This window comes from Rhipicephalus sanguineus, chromosome 1, assembly GCF_013339695.2.
Source record: "Rhipicephalus sanguineus isolate Rsan-2018 chromosome 1, BIME_Rsan_1.4, whole genome shotgun sequence".
Classification (NCBI taxonomy): Eukaryota; Metazoa; Arthropoda; class Arachnida; order Ixodida; family Ixodidae; genus Rhipicephalus; species Rhipicephalus sanguineus.
In genome coordinates, this window is record NC_051176.1 from 207,131,624 (window position 1) to 207,146,433 (window position 14,810).

General features: G+C 48.9%; 1 protein-coding gene across 1 annotated transcript in view; it reads left to right on the forward strand.

Annotated features, from left to right (window-relative positions):
- Positions 1 to 14,810, forward strand: part of LOC119406358 (uncharacterized) — a 289,530-nt gene that overhangs the window by 244,485 nt on the left and 30,235 nt on the right. The window contains exons 3-4 of the mRNA XM_037673102.2: positions 13,838 to 14,068; positions 14,485 to 14,694. Of these exons, the coding sequence (XP_037529030.1) occupies positions 13,838 to 14,068; positions 14,485 to 14,694 (441 nt within the window). The remainder of the gene's footprint in view (positions 1 to 13,837; positions 14,069 to 14,484; positions 14,695 to 14,810) is intronic.

Below are 14,810 nucleotides of genomic sequence, written 5' to 3' on the forward strand. Positions count from 1 at the left end.
AGGTAACGTTGTGCAGCGGCGTCGAGATGCACGCTCCGGGGGTGAGCGCTCGGAACATCAGCTTTTGGTGAGTGAAAAGATAAATAAATTTACCCTATTTTGAAGTTTCTAACAAAGGGAAAGAAAAACTAAACTGCCAGTGATTTTTTAATTAGTGAGATGTACTTAATTACGTACTTCATGACCGTAAGTTTCCGTGCACAGTGTTTCTGCAAGGATAATCGTAAAGGATGTGTGTTTGCAAACGCTCTGCTACTACCTCTAGTTAGCGAGCGTTTGAAATAAAAATGGCTAAATGGTAAACTTGTAAAGCCCATAACCAGGTGTATCTGCCCCAGCAGAAGCATCTAAATGCGCGTCTATCCACGTGAGTAGTATTGTATAGCTTCCGTTGAGTGCACGTATGCACCCGCACGTTTTTTTACTCTTGTACGTGCCAGAGCGCGACTGAGAGTGCAAATGCCTGCGTGCGTATTCATGGACGCATGAGTATGCAAACTTGCTTTGCGTATCGGCAGTGCTGGGGAAGGACTCTTCGTCAGATCTCGAGCCAGAGGAGGCGAAGTATTTTAAGATGACAACCCGCAAAATTATGAGTCGGGAGTGATTACTTTTCTGGCCCTCAATGCAGTTCACATTGCGCAGCATTTATTGGTGGATATATATATATATATATTAGATAGTCACTTACTAGAGAGTAGAATGAAGACGCAATATCAAAAAAAGGTGTTGATGCTGTCTATTAGTCATTTTACTGTACAAAATAATTATAAGGCGTAAAACAACGCCCAGAGACTAGACAAAATTCGAAATAAAGCCTCTACAAGAGACTTTAATCACTACCCTCATAGCGCACGCGCGCCACGCAACGTCCGACTCAGGTAATCAATTCCTTTTAATTACCTTAGAAGCAGGGGGCTCACAAAATTATTGGTTTCAGCGCATATACAGGCGATTGTAAACGATGGCACTGTACGGCGAAGTTTCGCAGCACGTACATACGGCAAAGAAAAGGGCTCTTCCATAAATATGAAGCCGATAACTGCGTAAGCGCGTCTCCTATCTGTGTTTAGGAAAAAAAAAGAGAGAGAGAGAATCGTTACCGGAGTCGAGTATCGGAGTGAGCGAGCGTGAGAGTTGTGGCGATTAGTCTCGTTGTTGGCTTTTCGTGACCCTTTTTTTTTTTTCTTGTTCAAGCAGTGTTAAGCGCTTGCACATGCCGTGCAGTGAAATAAATTAATTTACGGCGCCGGCCCTGCACATAAAGTTCTTTGACTGCGTATTAACGCTGTTCTGGTAACCGCCGTTCCTGTAACCAACTACCCGCAATAACAGCACAGTCTCGGCGCTGTAGTATTCACATCCCTTGCTTGACGGCGACAAAAGAAATACTGGAAGTAATGTCACGTATTTGCAACGAGATAACCGCAGAGACTAATACTGTAAATGAAAGAGGAGTCATTGCAGACGCGCAGCTATAAGCGTCATAGACGACTACGCAGAGGAACAGAAAAGCAGTAAGTTGGGAACGACTAATGCGCTGCGCATAGCATCCTTCTAATTACAAGTTTCAATAACGCGCTCCATATTTCAATGCTACGTATACTGTCTTCGTGCGTGAACTAGGACTTTCTCACAAAAACCGAATTCACCTGATACGCCAACCACGATTTTTAGTTCTCTCTGCTCTCCAACCTGTCTGTTTAATGTCGTACCCAAAGGTGCGCACAACGTCCGGACTCAGTGTCGAAAGCCCGCCATGCGCGGACCAAATCTCGCTGAAAGAATTCCCTTTATCAGAGAGGGTCTCGAGAAAGGTAAAGTGCCTTAAATGAGCGAACGAGCACACGACGCCTGTGCAACGTGATTGTGTACGCAACAGCGCAGTACCGATGGCGCCGATGTAGCGACGGATTTCGCGAGGTGGGTTCGCGTGGTGGGTGCCCCGCCGTGCCGGGGTAGCCCAGCCTGCATGCAGACTGGAAGCTGCGCGTTTCTTGGTGAAATTAGCCAATTTTTCCGCTGCGGCTGCGCCTCCTAGCGTCGTCGCGGACATCGGCTGCGGAACTTTGGGCCATTCTGACGCCTAATTAGGTTTACACTACCGGCGCTCCAGGTGAGCGGGGAGCAAATTGGCTCCTGATTGTGCGGTCCTTCGGAAAGCCCGCTACTCGCGGGGGACGGCACACCGGCACGGAATACTCCCGGTTGAACAGACCGCCTGCTTCGGGCGAAACATAAGCGCGGAAAGTTAACTGGCGAGATAAAGCTCGGCGCTGCTGTGCTGCCAGAGAAAGTTGGGGCCTGTAGTCAAGTCTAACTCCCGCGTATTAAAGCGTCGTCTTGCGCTCAATATACCAAAGGTGAAGGAATCGGCCGCCGTTATTATGCTTGCGCCTAAGTGGTTCTATCGCGATTTCTGCTATAGACGTTGGTCTCTTCACGTTAAATAACATAGTAGACCGTATAGTTCTAACTTTCGCGAGATAGAATTGTTGCTGGGCACAATGTGTTCGCATATCGAGACCTATATGCGGCAGCAATTACGCTGCCACTAAAAGAGCATAAACCGCACTGATTAAGGACTTAACATGGCAACTTCTGTTTGCAATATCTGAACCGAAGTTTCGACAAAGCCCTAAGGAAGCAGAAGTTAACGTTCGCAAAGTAAAACACGTACAGTGCTGGGTGTAGTCACTAATATGTGACGAAAGACGAAGCAGTCGGTGTTGCTTCAAATACGGTATCTATATTCAAACAAACAAAAATTTGAACGCATTTAGAGCTCCATTAGGATATCTCGCGCAGCTGTATCTTTTGAGGCCACTTTTTTTTTTTGCGTGTGTGTGTGTCTCTGGTTGGAGGGAAACGGCATGCCTTTCGCGCACGAGTGAGATCGTCTTTACGCGTCAGATAGCATCACCTCCAACTCACCTCAGCTAGCTGGCTGCAGTCACGAAATTTAATCCCGCTGTGGCCGGCACAGCGAAAAACGTTGCAGAGGGGGGGAGCTTAGATGAGAAACACGCCAGCTAACGTTGCCATTTGAAAGAAGACCGTTCCCATATCCCATATATAGACCATTCCCGAAAGGAATTGGCTCTCAAGAATCAAAACACATATCGATACCCATCTCCAGAATGACGAAGATCTGGACGACGACTCTGAAATATAGAGTTTTTGTTGCAAGGTTATGTTTCAACGCATGTTGACCACATGGGCGCATTACGAAAAAATACAGGACGAAGACAGTCATGTGCGTGCCGGGCCGCTGCCAAAGGTGCGCGGGTCGCACCTTCCTTTAAATCCTGCTCATCATGTACCTGCTTTAGCGTATGTAAAATTTGACATTGAATTTTTAAAATTTTATTTATTATTTATTGATACCTCAAGGGGCGATTACATGAGGGTGGGTATCAAAAAGTAAAATATTGTGCGCTCATAGCACATCATCTAGGCTTCCTTAACTCTTGTTACGATACTACAATGCAGAAACTTCCTATCGGCGTTAAATGTGTCTGACGGTGCGGGTTCATTGATGAAACTGAGCTTGCGCACATCCTGTACACGCAGACTGTCATCAGCGGGTAGAATGCGCCAGTCTCGCAACTGAAGACAGCACGTTAGAACTGCAACCACTGGCTAAGATGGTGCTTGAAGAAAAAAATGTTTCGCTAATGCCTCAACTTACTGACTTTCCGAGTATATAGAAGATCCCCCTTAGGCCTGCTAGAAGTCCTACAAGAGGTTTCCTGTTGCGAACCCGTCTCTTCGCTTTCTGCCTGCGTAATGTTTCTCCGATAATGACGTAGATTCCCAAAGTCAAAGTGAAAATGCGAACTCCTCCACAAGCGCCAGATAATTTATCTGAAAAATCTCTCGCGAAAATAATTTGCGTAACATTTGGAGCATGCTTGAGCTTCGCCTCAAGAGTAGAACGCGACAGCATAATGGGGGCCTGTTCGCATCGCGTTCTCACTCGGTAGTCTCGCTTCGCTTCTCGGCGGACACCTCAACCGTGCCTCAAGGAAAGGAATGTCTGTGCGAGTAACATTGGCCGTTCAAACTATCCTAGAAGGCATACTGCAAGCACAGTTGCGAAGTGCCCACTACGCCCTTTTGCGAATCAGCGAAGTACCCACTGCGTGTCCGTTGGCAACACGCGAACCTACGCAGATGCTCACTTTATTGATGCTTTTGCTGCTGATGATGATGATTAAATATGTCTGAGCGCTTTGTAACGGGTAGTCCTTTAAACCCCTCACTCGTTGTGCAATTCACATCTCTTGACGCCTGGCGCGATTCCACGCTTCTGCAACGCAACAATACACGCGTTAAGGACACTCCCCGTATTACATGACATTCATATAGGGTTTTTTTTTTTTTTCGGAACCAGTTCCAAGCAATGGCGTGACTCTACGATAGAACACCTGTTTTACACGCAGAAGGCGTGGGTTCGACTCCCATTCTAACCGAATTTTTTTATTATTTATTTATTTGCATTTATCTCGAACTTTCGCTCATGGACAACGCTGGTTTTTCACTCACAACCAGCGACGCCGACGCCGGAATTACTGCGAAACGATCTCTTTAAAGCTCTCGCGTTAAAAATGCACGATATTTACGTCGTCTTACATGACTCTTCCTTTCTGGTGCATCCATCTTTGTGGCAGTCATATGCTGCATCAACATTTTTCTTTATGCCACACCAAACGACTGCCTTACCCACCTTGGCGGTCCAGCAGCTACGGCGTTGCGCTCCTAACTGCAAAGCCGCGTGTTCGATTCACGGCCGCAGCGGCTGAACAAGGCGAAATTAACAAAATGTTTGTGTGCCATGGACCGAGTGCACGTTAAGATCTTCAGGTGTCCAAAATTATTACGCTGTCTCAAACCAAAGCGACGTACCTCATAATCCTGTCGTGTTTCTGGCACACATAACTCTATTATTTTTCTAAAGACTGCTTCGTATAGAGTTTTACAGCGAAAGCTATTATCAAATCACAACGGCAGTGGGGTATAGTTGTCTGCCGCCGCCGGTGTTCGTAACCGCTATCGCGCGAAATAAGACAAAATGAAATAAATGAAAAAATATCCAAGATCGGATGGGATTTGAACCCGGACCCTCGGCGTGGCAGTCGAGCATTCTACCACAGAAGCACGCGAACGCTTGAAACTCCTTTGCAAATAAATAAATAAATAAATAAATAAATAAATAAATAAATAAATAAATAAATAAATAAATAAATAAATAAATAAACCTCTACAGGCGTCATGTCGGGCAAAGAATCGCGTTACCATGTGTAATAATGCCGCAAAGACTGCTTTTCAACAAGAGGATCAGCGAGCCGCTATGTAAGCGTCTACAATGTCTCGCGCCTGCGCGCGCTTCTTGTGGCACCGCGGCGCTCCTCGTGCTCGGGCTCGAGACGGTGCGGCTGACCTGCGAGGCGACGAAGAAGTGTGTTCGGGAAGAGACACTTGTGTGGAACGCTTTAGCGGACTCTTTCATTTATTTCACCTACTTTTCTGGGCACAAGTTCGCCCATAATAAAACCAGTATTTGTGTGACCCCTCTTGCAATACGTTACATTCTGGTGGAGGTGCGGGGTATGATTGGAAGTCCCCTTGGCGCAAGAGAACGGAGCCCTGATCCTCAACGATTGGAACCTGGCGAACTGACTCCAGTACACCAGCGTTCAAGCCGCCGCGTCCGAGGAGACCCGCCTGAATTCGGACCGCTCCCCACTGCTCCGGCAACACAGGCAGCGTTCGCCGTCAACTCCAGAGCGATGGCCAGCCCGGCGGCATCATCGGAACTCATCGTGTCCCCACCGTGCATGCCTGAACCCTTCCACGGCGATGCGTTCGAAGATGTAGAAGACTGGTTGGAGCATTTCGAGCGGGTCGCAAAGATCAACGGCTGGGACGAGGCAAGGAAACTGGGCCGCGTGTACTTCGCGTTGGAAGATGCAGCGAGGGTATGGTTTGAGAATCACGAAGCAGTGATAGCAACACGGGAAGATTTTCGACAACACTTGCTCGCTGCGTATGCCAGCACCGATCGCCGAGAGAAGGCAGAAACCGCTCTCCAATCCAGGAACCAGCGCACTAACGAGAGCGTCAGCATGTATATCGAAGACATGTCCCGGCTCTTCAAACGCGCCGATGCGAACATGACGGAAGAGAAGAAACTGCGCCACCTGATGCGTGGAGTCAAGCAGGACTTGTTTGCAGGGTTGGTTCGCAACCCCCCACGCACCGTTGCCGAGTTCCGTGCTGAAGCCACGACCATAGAGAGGGCGCTACAGCAGCGTGCCCGTCACTACAACCGTGATGCCAGTAATGCACCAGTGGACGTCCTTTCGGTCAGCCAAGGCAGCAACAGTGAAGCGCTGCGGGAACTGGTGCGATCCATTGTAAAGGAAGAACTTCAGAAGCTTCTGCAACCACAAGTCACGCCCACAGTTTCTACCCTCGCCACCATCATTCGTGATGAAGTTCGGCACGCACTTCTTCAACCGGAACCTGAGGCGCAACCTATCCGGCTCGAACAACCGCTGCAGGAACGTCGTGTACCAACGTACGCGGACGCTCTACGCCAACCCGCCGTGCACAATGCTTCGTTCGCAGCCCCCAGTGGCCACCCATCGGCTTCGCACGGCTCGTCCTTTCAAGGAGAACTGAGGCCACGAAAAAGCGACGTGTGGCGCACACCTGACAGGACGCCGCTCTGTTTTCATTGCGGAGAAGCTGGACATCTTTACCGAATGTGCCCATATCGAAGAGTCGGTCTGCGTGGGTTTTCTGTAAATGCGCCATGCCCGCGTAATGGTGAAAGACCCATTGAAATACAAGATTACCTGTCGAGGCATCAATTCCCAACGGCTAGTTTTCAGCACCAGCCAAGGTCACCAGCACCTACTCGTTATCGATCGCCAAGCCCCCGGCGTTCAAGTTCCCCATCTTCAAGTTCACCAAGGCGTCGTTCGATGAGTCCGCGGCAGGAAAACTAAAGCCAGCGACCTGGGGAGGCAAGGCCGCTGATGTTCGACAAAGCGAAGATCCTCCGTCAAGGCCCCAACGGGCAGCAGCGATGAGCAGAAAACGACGCCCACGATAAGTAAAGAAAAAATTTCTTCAGACTTGCGCGTTACGGTGGACGGGCGTGAATTGAGCGTTTTGGTAGATACTGGTGCCGATTATTCAGTCATAAGCTATGCGTTCGCAAGGGATCTAAAGAAAGTTTTGACCCCATGGAGTGGACCACAAATACGTACAGCTGGGGGCCACCTTATAACACCTCTGGGAAGATGCACTGCGAGAATCGAAATTCAGGGTGCTACTTACGTCGCTGATTTCATCGTGCTTCCAGAATGCTCGAGAGACGTAATACTCGGGATGGATTTCCTGCTAGCGAACGGTGCCATAATCAACCTTCAGAATTCTAGCGTTTCTTTCTCGACGAAACTGGCGATAGACAAGAAGGAAGTAGAGAGCACTGCATTGCGGGTTATCGATAGGGACGTAACCGTGCCACCACGATGCAGTGTGCTGGTTGGCGTAAGAAATGACGCATTCGTCGATTCCGAAGGTATAGCGGATGGCAACGTCAAACTACTGCTAAAGAAAGGCATTTGCATAGCTCGGGGCATTATTCACTTACGTGGTGGGTGTGCCAATGTTTTGCTCACAAATTTCGGAAATGAAATTCAGCATGTTGCAAAGGGCACTGCCATCGCCTTTCTACACAGTTTTACTGCAGCCACAGATTTATGTAGCCTGGTGTCAGCGCCACATGCTTCGGAAACTACGCATGATGTGGGAGCAGCAGTTTCGATCAGCCGAAATCTATCGCCAGCCGAAAGGGAAGTCATAGAAGACCTTATAAGAAATTTCTCACAGTGTTTTTCCACCTCGTCAAAAGTACGTCGCACGCAGATCGTTAAGCACCGAATAATAACGGACGACGCAACAAGGCCAGTATATCAACACCCGTACAGAGTTTCACCAAAAGACCGAGAGGTCATAAAGGGTCAAGTGCAAGAGATGCTGGAGGACGATGTCATACAGCCGTCCAACAGTCCGTGGGCATCACCAGTAGTTCTTGTCAGGAAAAAGGACAACACGTTGAGATTCTGTGTTGATTACCGGAAACTTAACAGCGTGACCAAGCGGGATGTATACCCCTTGCCGCGTATTGATGACACATTAGATCGGCTACGGCACGCGAGATATTTCTCGTCATTGGATTTAAAAAGCGGGTATTGGCAAATTGAGGTGGATGAAAGAGACCGCGAAAAGACTGCTTTCGTAACCCCGGACGGCCTGTATGAATTTAAAGCACTCCCATTCGGCCTCTGTTGTGCGCCGGCGACATTCCAGCGCATGATGGACAGTGTCCTCTCGGGCCTCAAATGGCAGTCATGCTTAGTCTACTTAGACGATGTTGTAGTATTTTCTGCAACGTTTGACCAGCACGTAGAGAGACTACGTTTAGTGCTTCAGGCTATCCAATCGGCCGGCCTGACTATTAAGCCGGAAAAGTGCCAGTTTGGATTTGAAAAACTGCTTTTCCTGGGTCATGTAATCAGTGCTGAAGGTGTCGGTCCGGAACCCGACAAGACTGCGGCCGTCGCACAATTCCCCAAGCCGAGAGACAAGAAGGAGGTGCGTCGATTTCTGGGCCTATGCGCTTACTACAGGCGATTTGTGGAAAATTTTTCGAAAATTGCCGAACCTCTAACCAGACTCACAAAAGAGGAGCAACCATTCATTTGGCATACGGAACAAGAAGCAGCTTTCAATGAATTAAAGAAACGTTTACAAGCCCCGCCGATCCTCGCTCACTTCGACGAGACCGCGGATACCGAAGTCCATACAGATGCAAGCAATCTTGGTCTCGGCGCGGTGTTGGTTCAATGGCAAAATGGAGAAGAGAGAGTAATAGCTTATGCCAGCCGCACCCTCTCAAAAGCTGAAAAAAACTACTCCGCGACAGAAAAGGAGTGCTTGGCAGTAATATGGGACATCAGCAAGTTCAGGCCATACCTCTACGGAAGGCCGTTCCGCGCCGTCAGCGACCACCACTCACTTTGCTGGCTGCAAGCTTAAAAGACCCGTCGGGACGACTTGTGAGATGGAGCCTCAGACTCCAAGAGTACGACATTACCGTTGTATACAGGTCTGGAAGGAAGCATAACGATGCTGACTGCTTATCGCGCTCGCCACTGGACTCTACTCCTTCAGAAGAGGACGATTTCCCATTCCTTTGTCTGGTGGAAGCTTCGGATATCGCCGAGCATCAACGAGCTGACACAGAACTGCTCCCATTGATAAAGTACCTCGAAGGGCATGACTCCCAAGTTCCAAGTGTATTTAAGAGGGCATTATCCTCATTCTGTCTGCGTGATGATGTACTCTACAAGAGGAACTTCGGACGCAACAAGGAAAAGTTCTTACTCGTTGTGCCGTTAGCCATGAGGCATGAAATATTAGAAGCTTGCCATGATGAACCGTCGTCAGGCCACTTGGGCGTCAGCCGGACATTCGCCAGAATTCGCCTGAAATATTACTGGCCCAAGCTGTTAGCATCGGTGCAGCATTATGTGAAGACATGTCGCGAATGTCAAAGGCGCAAAACGCCACCTCTAAAGACGGCCGGCCTTCTCCAGCCCATAGACCCACCTGAGGCTCCATTCCGGCAAATTGGAATGGATCTTCTTGGGCCGTTTCCAATGACATCCTCAGGGAAGAGGTGGATTGTCGTCGCGACCGACTATTTAACACGGTATGCTGAAACTGGTTGCCTTGAGAGAGGAACGGCAGCGGAAGTTGCCAAGTTCTTCGTTCACAACATAGTTCTCCGACATGGCGCCCCAACGGTAGTCATTACCGATCGAGGAGCAGCCTTCACATCTGAGTTGATGCAGTGCTTGATGATGATGACTAACACCAGTCATAGAAAAAGCACTGCATACCACCCCCAAACGAACGGGTTGACGGAACGTCTAAACCGCACCATTGCTGACATGTTGTCGATGTACGTGGACATGGAGCATAAGACGTGGGACGAAATCCTGCCTTACGCAACTTTCGCCTACAATACGGCTCTACAGGAGACCACTCGCGTCACACCATTTCAGCTGGTCTATGGCCGTACGGTCACTACAACACTCGACGCCATGCTACCAGTCGACAACGACAATTATGAGCCATCCGACATTGACGACTTCCTACAAAGAGCTGAAGAAGCACGCCAGTTGGCGCGTCACCGAATACGTCAACAACAATCCAAGGACGCGAGCTACTACAACCTGCGCCGCAGAGAAGTGAAGTACCAGCCAGGCGATCAGGTATGGGTATGGACACCAATACGACGCCGCGGGCTGTCAGAAAAACTCCTTCGACGCTACTTTGGTTCATATAAGGTTCTCCGCCGACTAAGTGACTTAACTTATCAAGTAATCCCCGAAGGACAAGGGCGCTCAAGACGGCAAAACCATGCAGAAGTCGTACACGTTGTCCGCATGAAGTCCTATTACGAGAGAAAATGAAACATAGCACCCCCCCCCCTTTCGTTACCACCCCCAATCGTATTTGCGTATTTTGGAGGGGGACTAATGCCGCAAAGACTGCTTTTCAACAAGAGGATCAGCGAGCCGCTATGTAAGCGTCTACAATGTCTCGCGCCTGCGCGCGCTTCTTGTGGCACCGCGGCGCTCCTCGTGCACGGGCTCGAGACGGTGCGGCTGACCTGCGAGGCGACGAAGAAGTGTGTTCGGGAAGAGACACTTGTGTGGAACGCTTTAGCGGACTCTTTCATTTATTTCACCTACTTTTCTGGGCACAAGTTCGCCCATAATAAAACCAGTATTTGTGTGACCCCTCTTGCAATACGTTACAATATAGCGTGGCAGAGGCCCCGCCACGGTGTTCTAGTGGTTATGGCGCTCGACTGCTGACCCGAAGGTCGCGGGATCATATCCCGGCCGCGGCGGCTGCATTTTCGATGGAGGCGAAAATGTTTGAGGCCCTTGTACTTAGATTTAGGTCCACGTTAAAGAACCCCAGGTGGTCGAAATTTCCGGAGCCCTCCACTACGGCGTCTCTCATAATCATATCGTGGTTTTGGGACGTTAAACCCCAGATATTATTATATTATAGCGTGGCATAAGAGTAAAGTAACAACCAGGCGTCACATAATGATAATTGCGCAACGAGTGTGTGGTTTAAAGCTTTCCACCCACTACAAAGTGGTCAACCATAATTCTTCGTCGTCATCAGCCATATGAAGCATCAACAAAGCGCACATAATGCCTTACAGATGTGTAGCGCGTACCTCGCTTATCCGTAGAAAAATGAATAATGGCATAGCGGGTGCTTCCCTACTTCACAAAAATTATGATTTGTGGCGTACTGGATACCTTGCATGCGTACTTATATTAGTTCCCCCAAGAGAGTTTAGAACGGGCTCTAGAAAGGCCGCTCTTCCAGCTTTGGCTGTGACTGTGCTGCACTTTCTGCGCAGGCCTGGCGTTTTTTTCTTACTCTAAGAGAAAGGTCAAGGCACAGTATTCGACAGATCGGTGACTAACGGCTATACCAATAGTACGTTCTAGGCGCATCAGCGAAGCACGGCCGTAAAAGCGTTGGCTCACCAGGCTCTAGATAAGCAGCGACTGCTACGGGCACTCCGGTGCCGTTTAACAAAAGGATCGTAAAATCTTCTTGTGCGCACATTGGATGTGGCCTTAGATAAGAGTGATCTGGAGAAAACTTGTAGTGCAGATGCTTATCCTCACGCCTTCGTGTGTGTTCAGCGAGATGCAAGTAATTTCGTTATGCGTGATAAATGTGGCACGCGAGGTTGCATCTGCGCGTCTTTTGTAAGGGAATGCAAGGAAGCGCACCATCGTAAATTTCGCATTTAGTATACGCAAGCAGGACATATTTGTGTGGTCCACGGCTGAGAATTCGCTTCTTTTCAATAATATAAGTTACTGTGGCGTGTGTCCCGCCCATTTCGGTTATTCTTTCCCGTGTAATCTAGGAAAAGAGATTGTTAACGAACAACTAGCTTTCTCGCGCCATCCACTCTCGTTGTACGACAGCATTCGTTTAATGAGCTGCTCCTTTCCGCGTCCCTTGATGCCAGTCACTTTTGTCTTGTTTTTACTTATTTTCTAAAAAAAAAAAAACTGCAGCCCTCCCAGAAGCAGCCACTGCAGACAATGTTAACGCCAGCCTTAAGAGGAGAACAAAGTGAGAGCATAAATCCAAGCTGGCAAAAAAGCAGCGCACCGAGAAACCTGTTGTTGCGCCGCTCGCGCAGCCTGGTCTGTGGCGGTCTCGCGGCATTTGTTGAGTCGGGGATACGCCTCCGCCGACAGCGTCGTGCTTCCTACGATGCCGCTCCGTTGTTAATTTAACGAGCATAACTGCTTCATAATGAATTCTGGCTGAGCAAGAAGGCGACAAAGGAGCACCGGTCCGGATTAAAATGCGCGGTCTTGATTCACCAGCGCTAGGAGCCCCGTAATTGCGCTTGAATGTTTAACGAGCCGGGCCGGGCTCGGCGCAGCTCACGGTGTCTGCGCCGCGCAACTCCACCCCTCATAAGGCGCATTTGCTTCAGCGGGTGCCCAAAGGTTTTTTCCAAACTTATTTCATGCGTCAGGCGACAACAGAGCGTTCGTACTCGGCACGTGCGTAGAATAATTGTGCGAAAGATCATTTCGATTGGAGGCGTATAGGGCAATGACTAAAACATAAGTGCATCGATCTTACACGCGACCGCATGTTGTGGAGTTGCTGGCTTCGGTGCGACCAGTGAGCTGCAAACATATAGTACACTAATTGCGTTGTGTTATACGACGCCTATTGTGCGCCATAATTGGTGATTAATGATGAATGTTGCGAACAAATACGTGAGAGGAACATACGCGTTTTGCTTTCGTCCCTTTTTCGTTTACTTTTTCGTTGAGCTATTGCTTATGTTCTCTATGCATTTCCCATAAGAGACCTACGCTATTTGCGGCTGTGTTTACATAATACGCGCGCTCTGTCTCACTGTGTTATTCTTGATTTAGGTTTTACTGTAAGCAACTCTTCTTTTCTTTGTGAACACTTCAAGGACATCGCTGTCGGCCTAGATGCTTGCGTAACGAGAAAACAAATGGTTAGGAAAGAAGGAGTAGGAAGCGACAGATCGGGCGCTAATAAGTCTTTCTTAAGTGTGTTTTCTTGTTGGAAAATCATGTATACTTCCTAATCGTTAACCAACTCACCCAGCAACAAATTTTGGTCAGTTTTCGGCCTGTATAATCTTGCGAACCTTTCTGTGCTTCACACGTCCTACATTCCTGTTTACGGACAGCTTTCAGTATTTATGTGAACAAATTCTGATCGCCGGCTTCAGTTTGAAAAAAAAAATAAAAAAAATAAACAACTGTTCCAAAAAAAAAAAGATTGTGGCTTGTACGTGGAAGCGTAGATTCGGCGAAGTGCGCCTCTCGTATAAGTGCGCGTCATTTATAAGAGACCTACAATGCGTCAAGTGGCACGCTGTTCCTGAACCACGTTAGGAGGGGATGCTGCTTGCTGCTCAATGAAAGCCCACCTTGTATGTGCATAACGAACGCTGTACGAACGCATCCACGGCTAGGTGTCTGTAAGAAATAAGCTGCGCAGCGGAATTTCCTCCTGGGTAACTCGTCTTAAACCAGTATCGAAGCAAACCGTATGGAGGGGGGAAATGCCGTTTGCGCCCGGCCCAGTGCGCGCCATGCCATGGGCGCTGCTCTTAGTAGATACACCGCATTTTTTTTGCTCGCAGATTGCATCCACGTGCAGCTGTATCGCGACAGCAAGGAACGGTGCAAGCAAGGTCCGACCAAGGCGTCGTTGTCGCTGGCGGGCTGTCTGGGCCTCGAATCGGGCTTCACGCTCGACAAAGAGAGCCACACAATGGCGCTCATATGCCCCGACCTTGTGCTGGCGTTGGCCTTCGACTCCAGGGAGCTACTTATCCAGTGGCAGGTCAAGATACGTTCCAACGTTGCAGAAGGTAAGCGAAACGGGATTCGCAACTGTATGTGGTTTTCTGCACGACGTCACATGCTGGACGACTTGCTCGCTTTTCTTATATCTGTTTCGTGCGTCGCAGGTGTGGTATGCTCCATATTCTTTAGCTATACACTACACAGCAGTGCGCCAAGTATACTGAGTTGTTTCGGAGTATCATTCACTTCCTTAAATTACTGTGAACAAATTAAGCTGAATGTCCTTACGTCTGCCCCTTTTCAATGACCCCCCCCCCCCTCACTTGTTTCCATGCCTTTTTTTTCTTTTTTTACGTGACATGTGATGAAACAAACATTGAGTAGATGCATAAAGGAGTGTGGTTGGAAGGCGAAGAAAGCTACTTCGGCCTATTTGATTCCGAGACACGGCCGCCGACACTTTTTTCATCTTTCTACGCAGTACAACAGTTTTTGGTGCAAATCTGGCATGCGCCGGGCCGCGCGAAGCTGGCGAGCGGCCCGGCGCGACTACACTTACAAGACCACCTCTTCTGCATGACATCGGGAGTGCCGCCTCGCCTTTTAGGCAGCTGGCCTCTGAAAGAACTTCGCCGCTTTGGGCTGGTTGACGGGAAATTCTGCTTCGAGGGAGGCTCCAAATGCGGAAAGGGTACGCTGGTATTACTTTTCCGGCACGAAATGCTGTGTACGATTTTCTCTTGTCAAAGCGCTTGAGGAACACACTGCTGTAATGTAAATCAAGCAAACGTAAGTGATAGATACTGT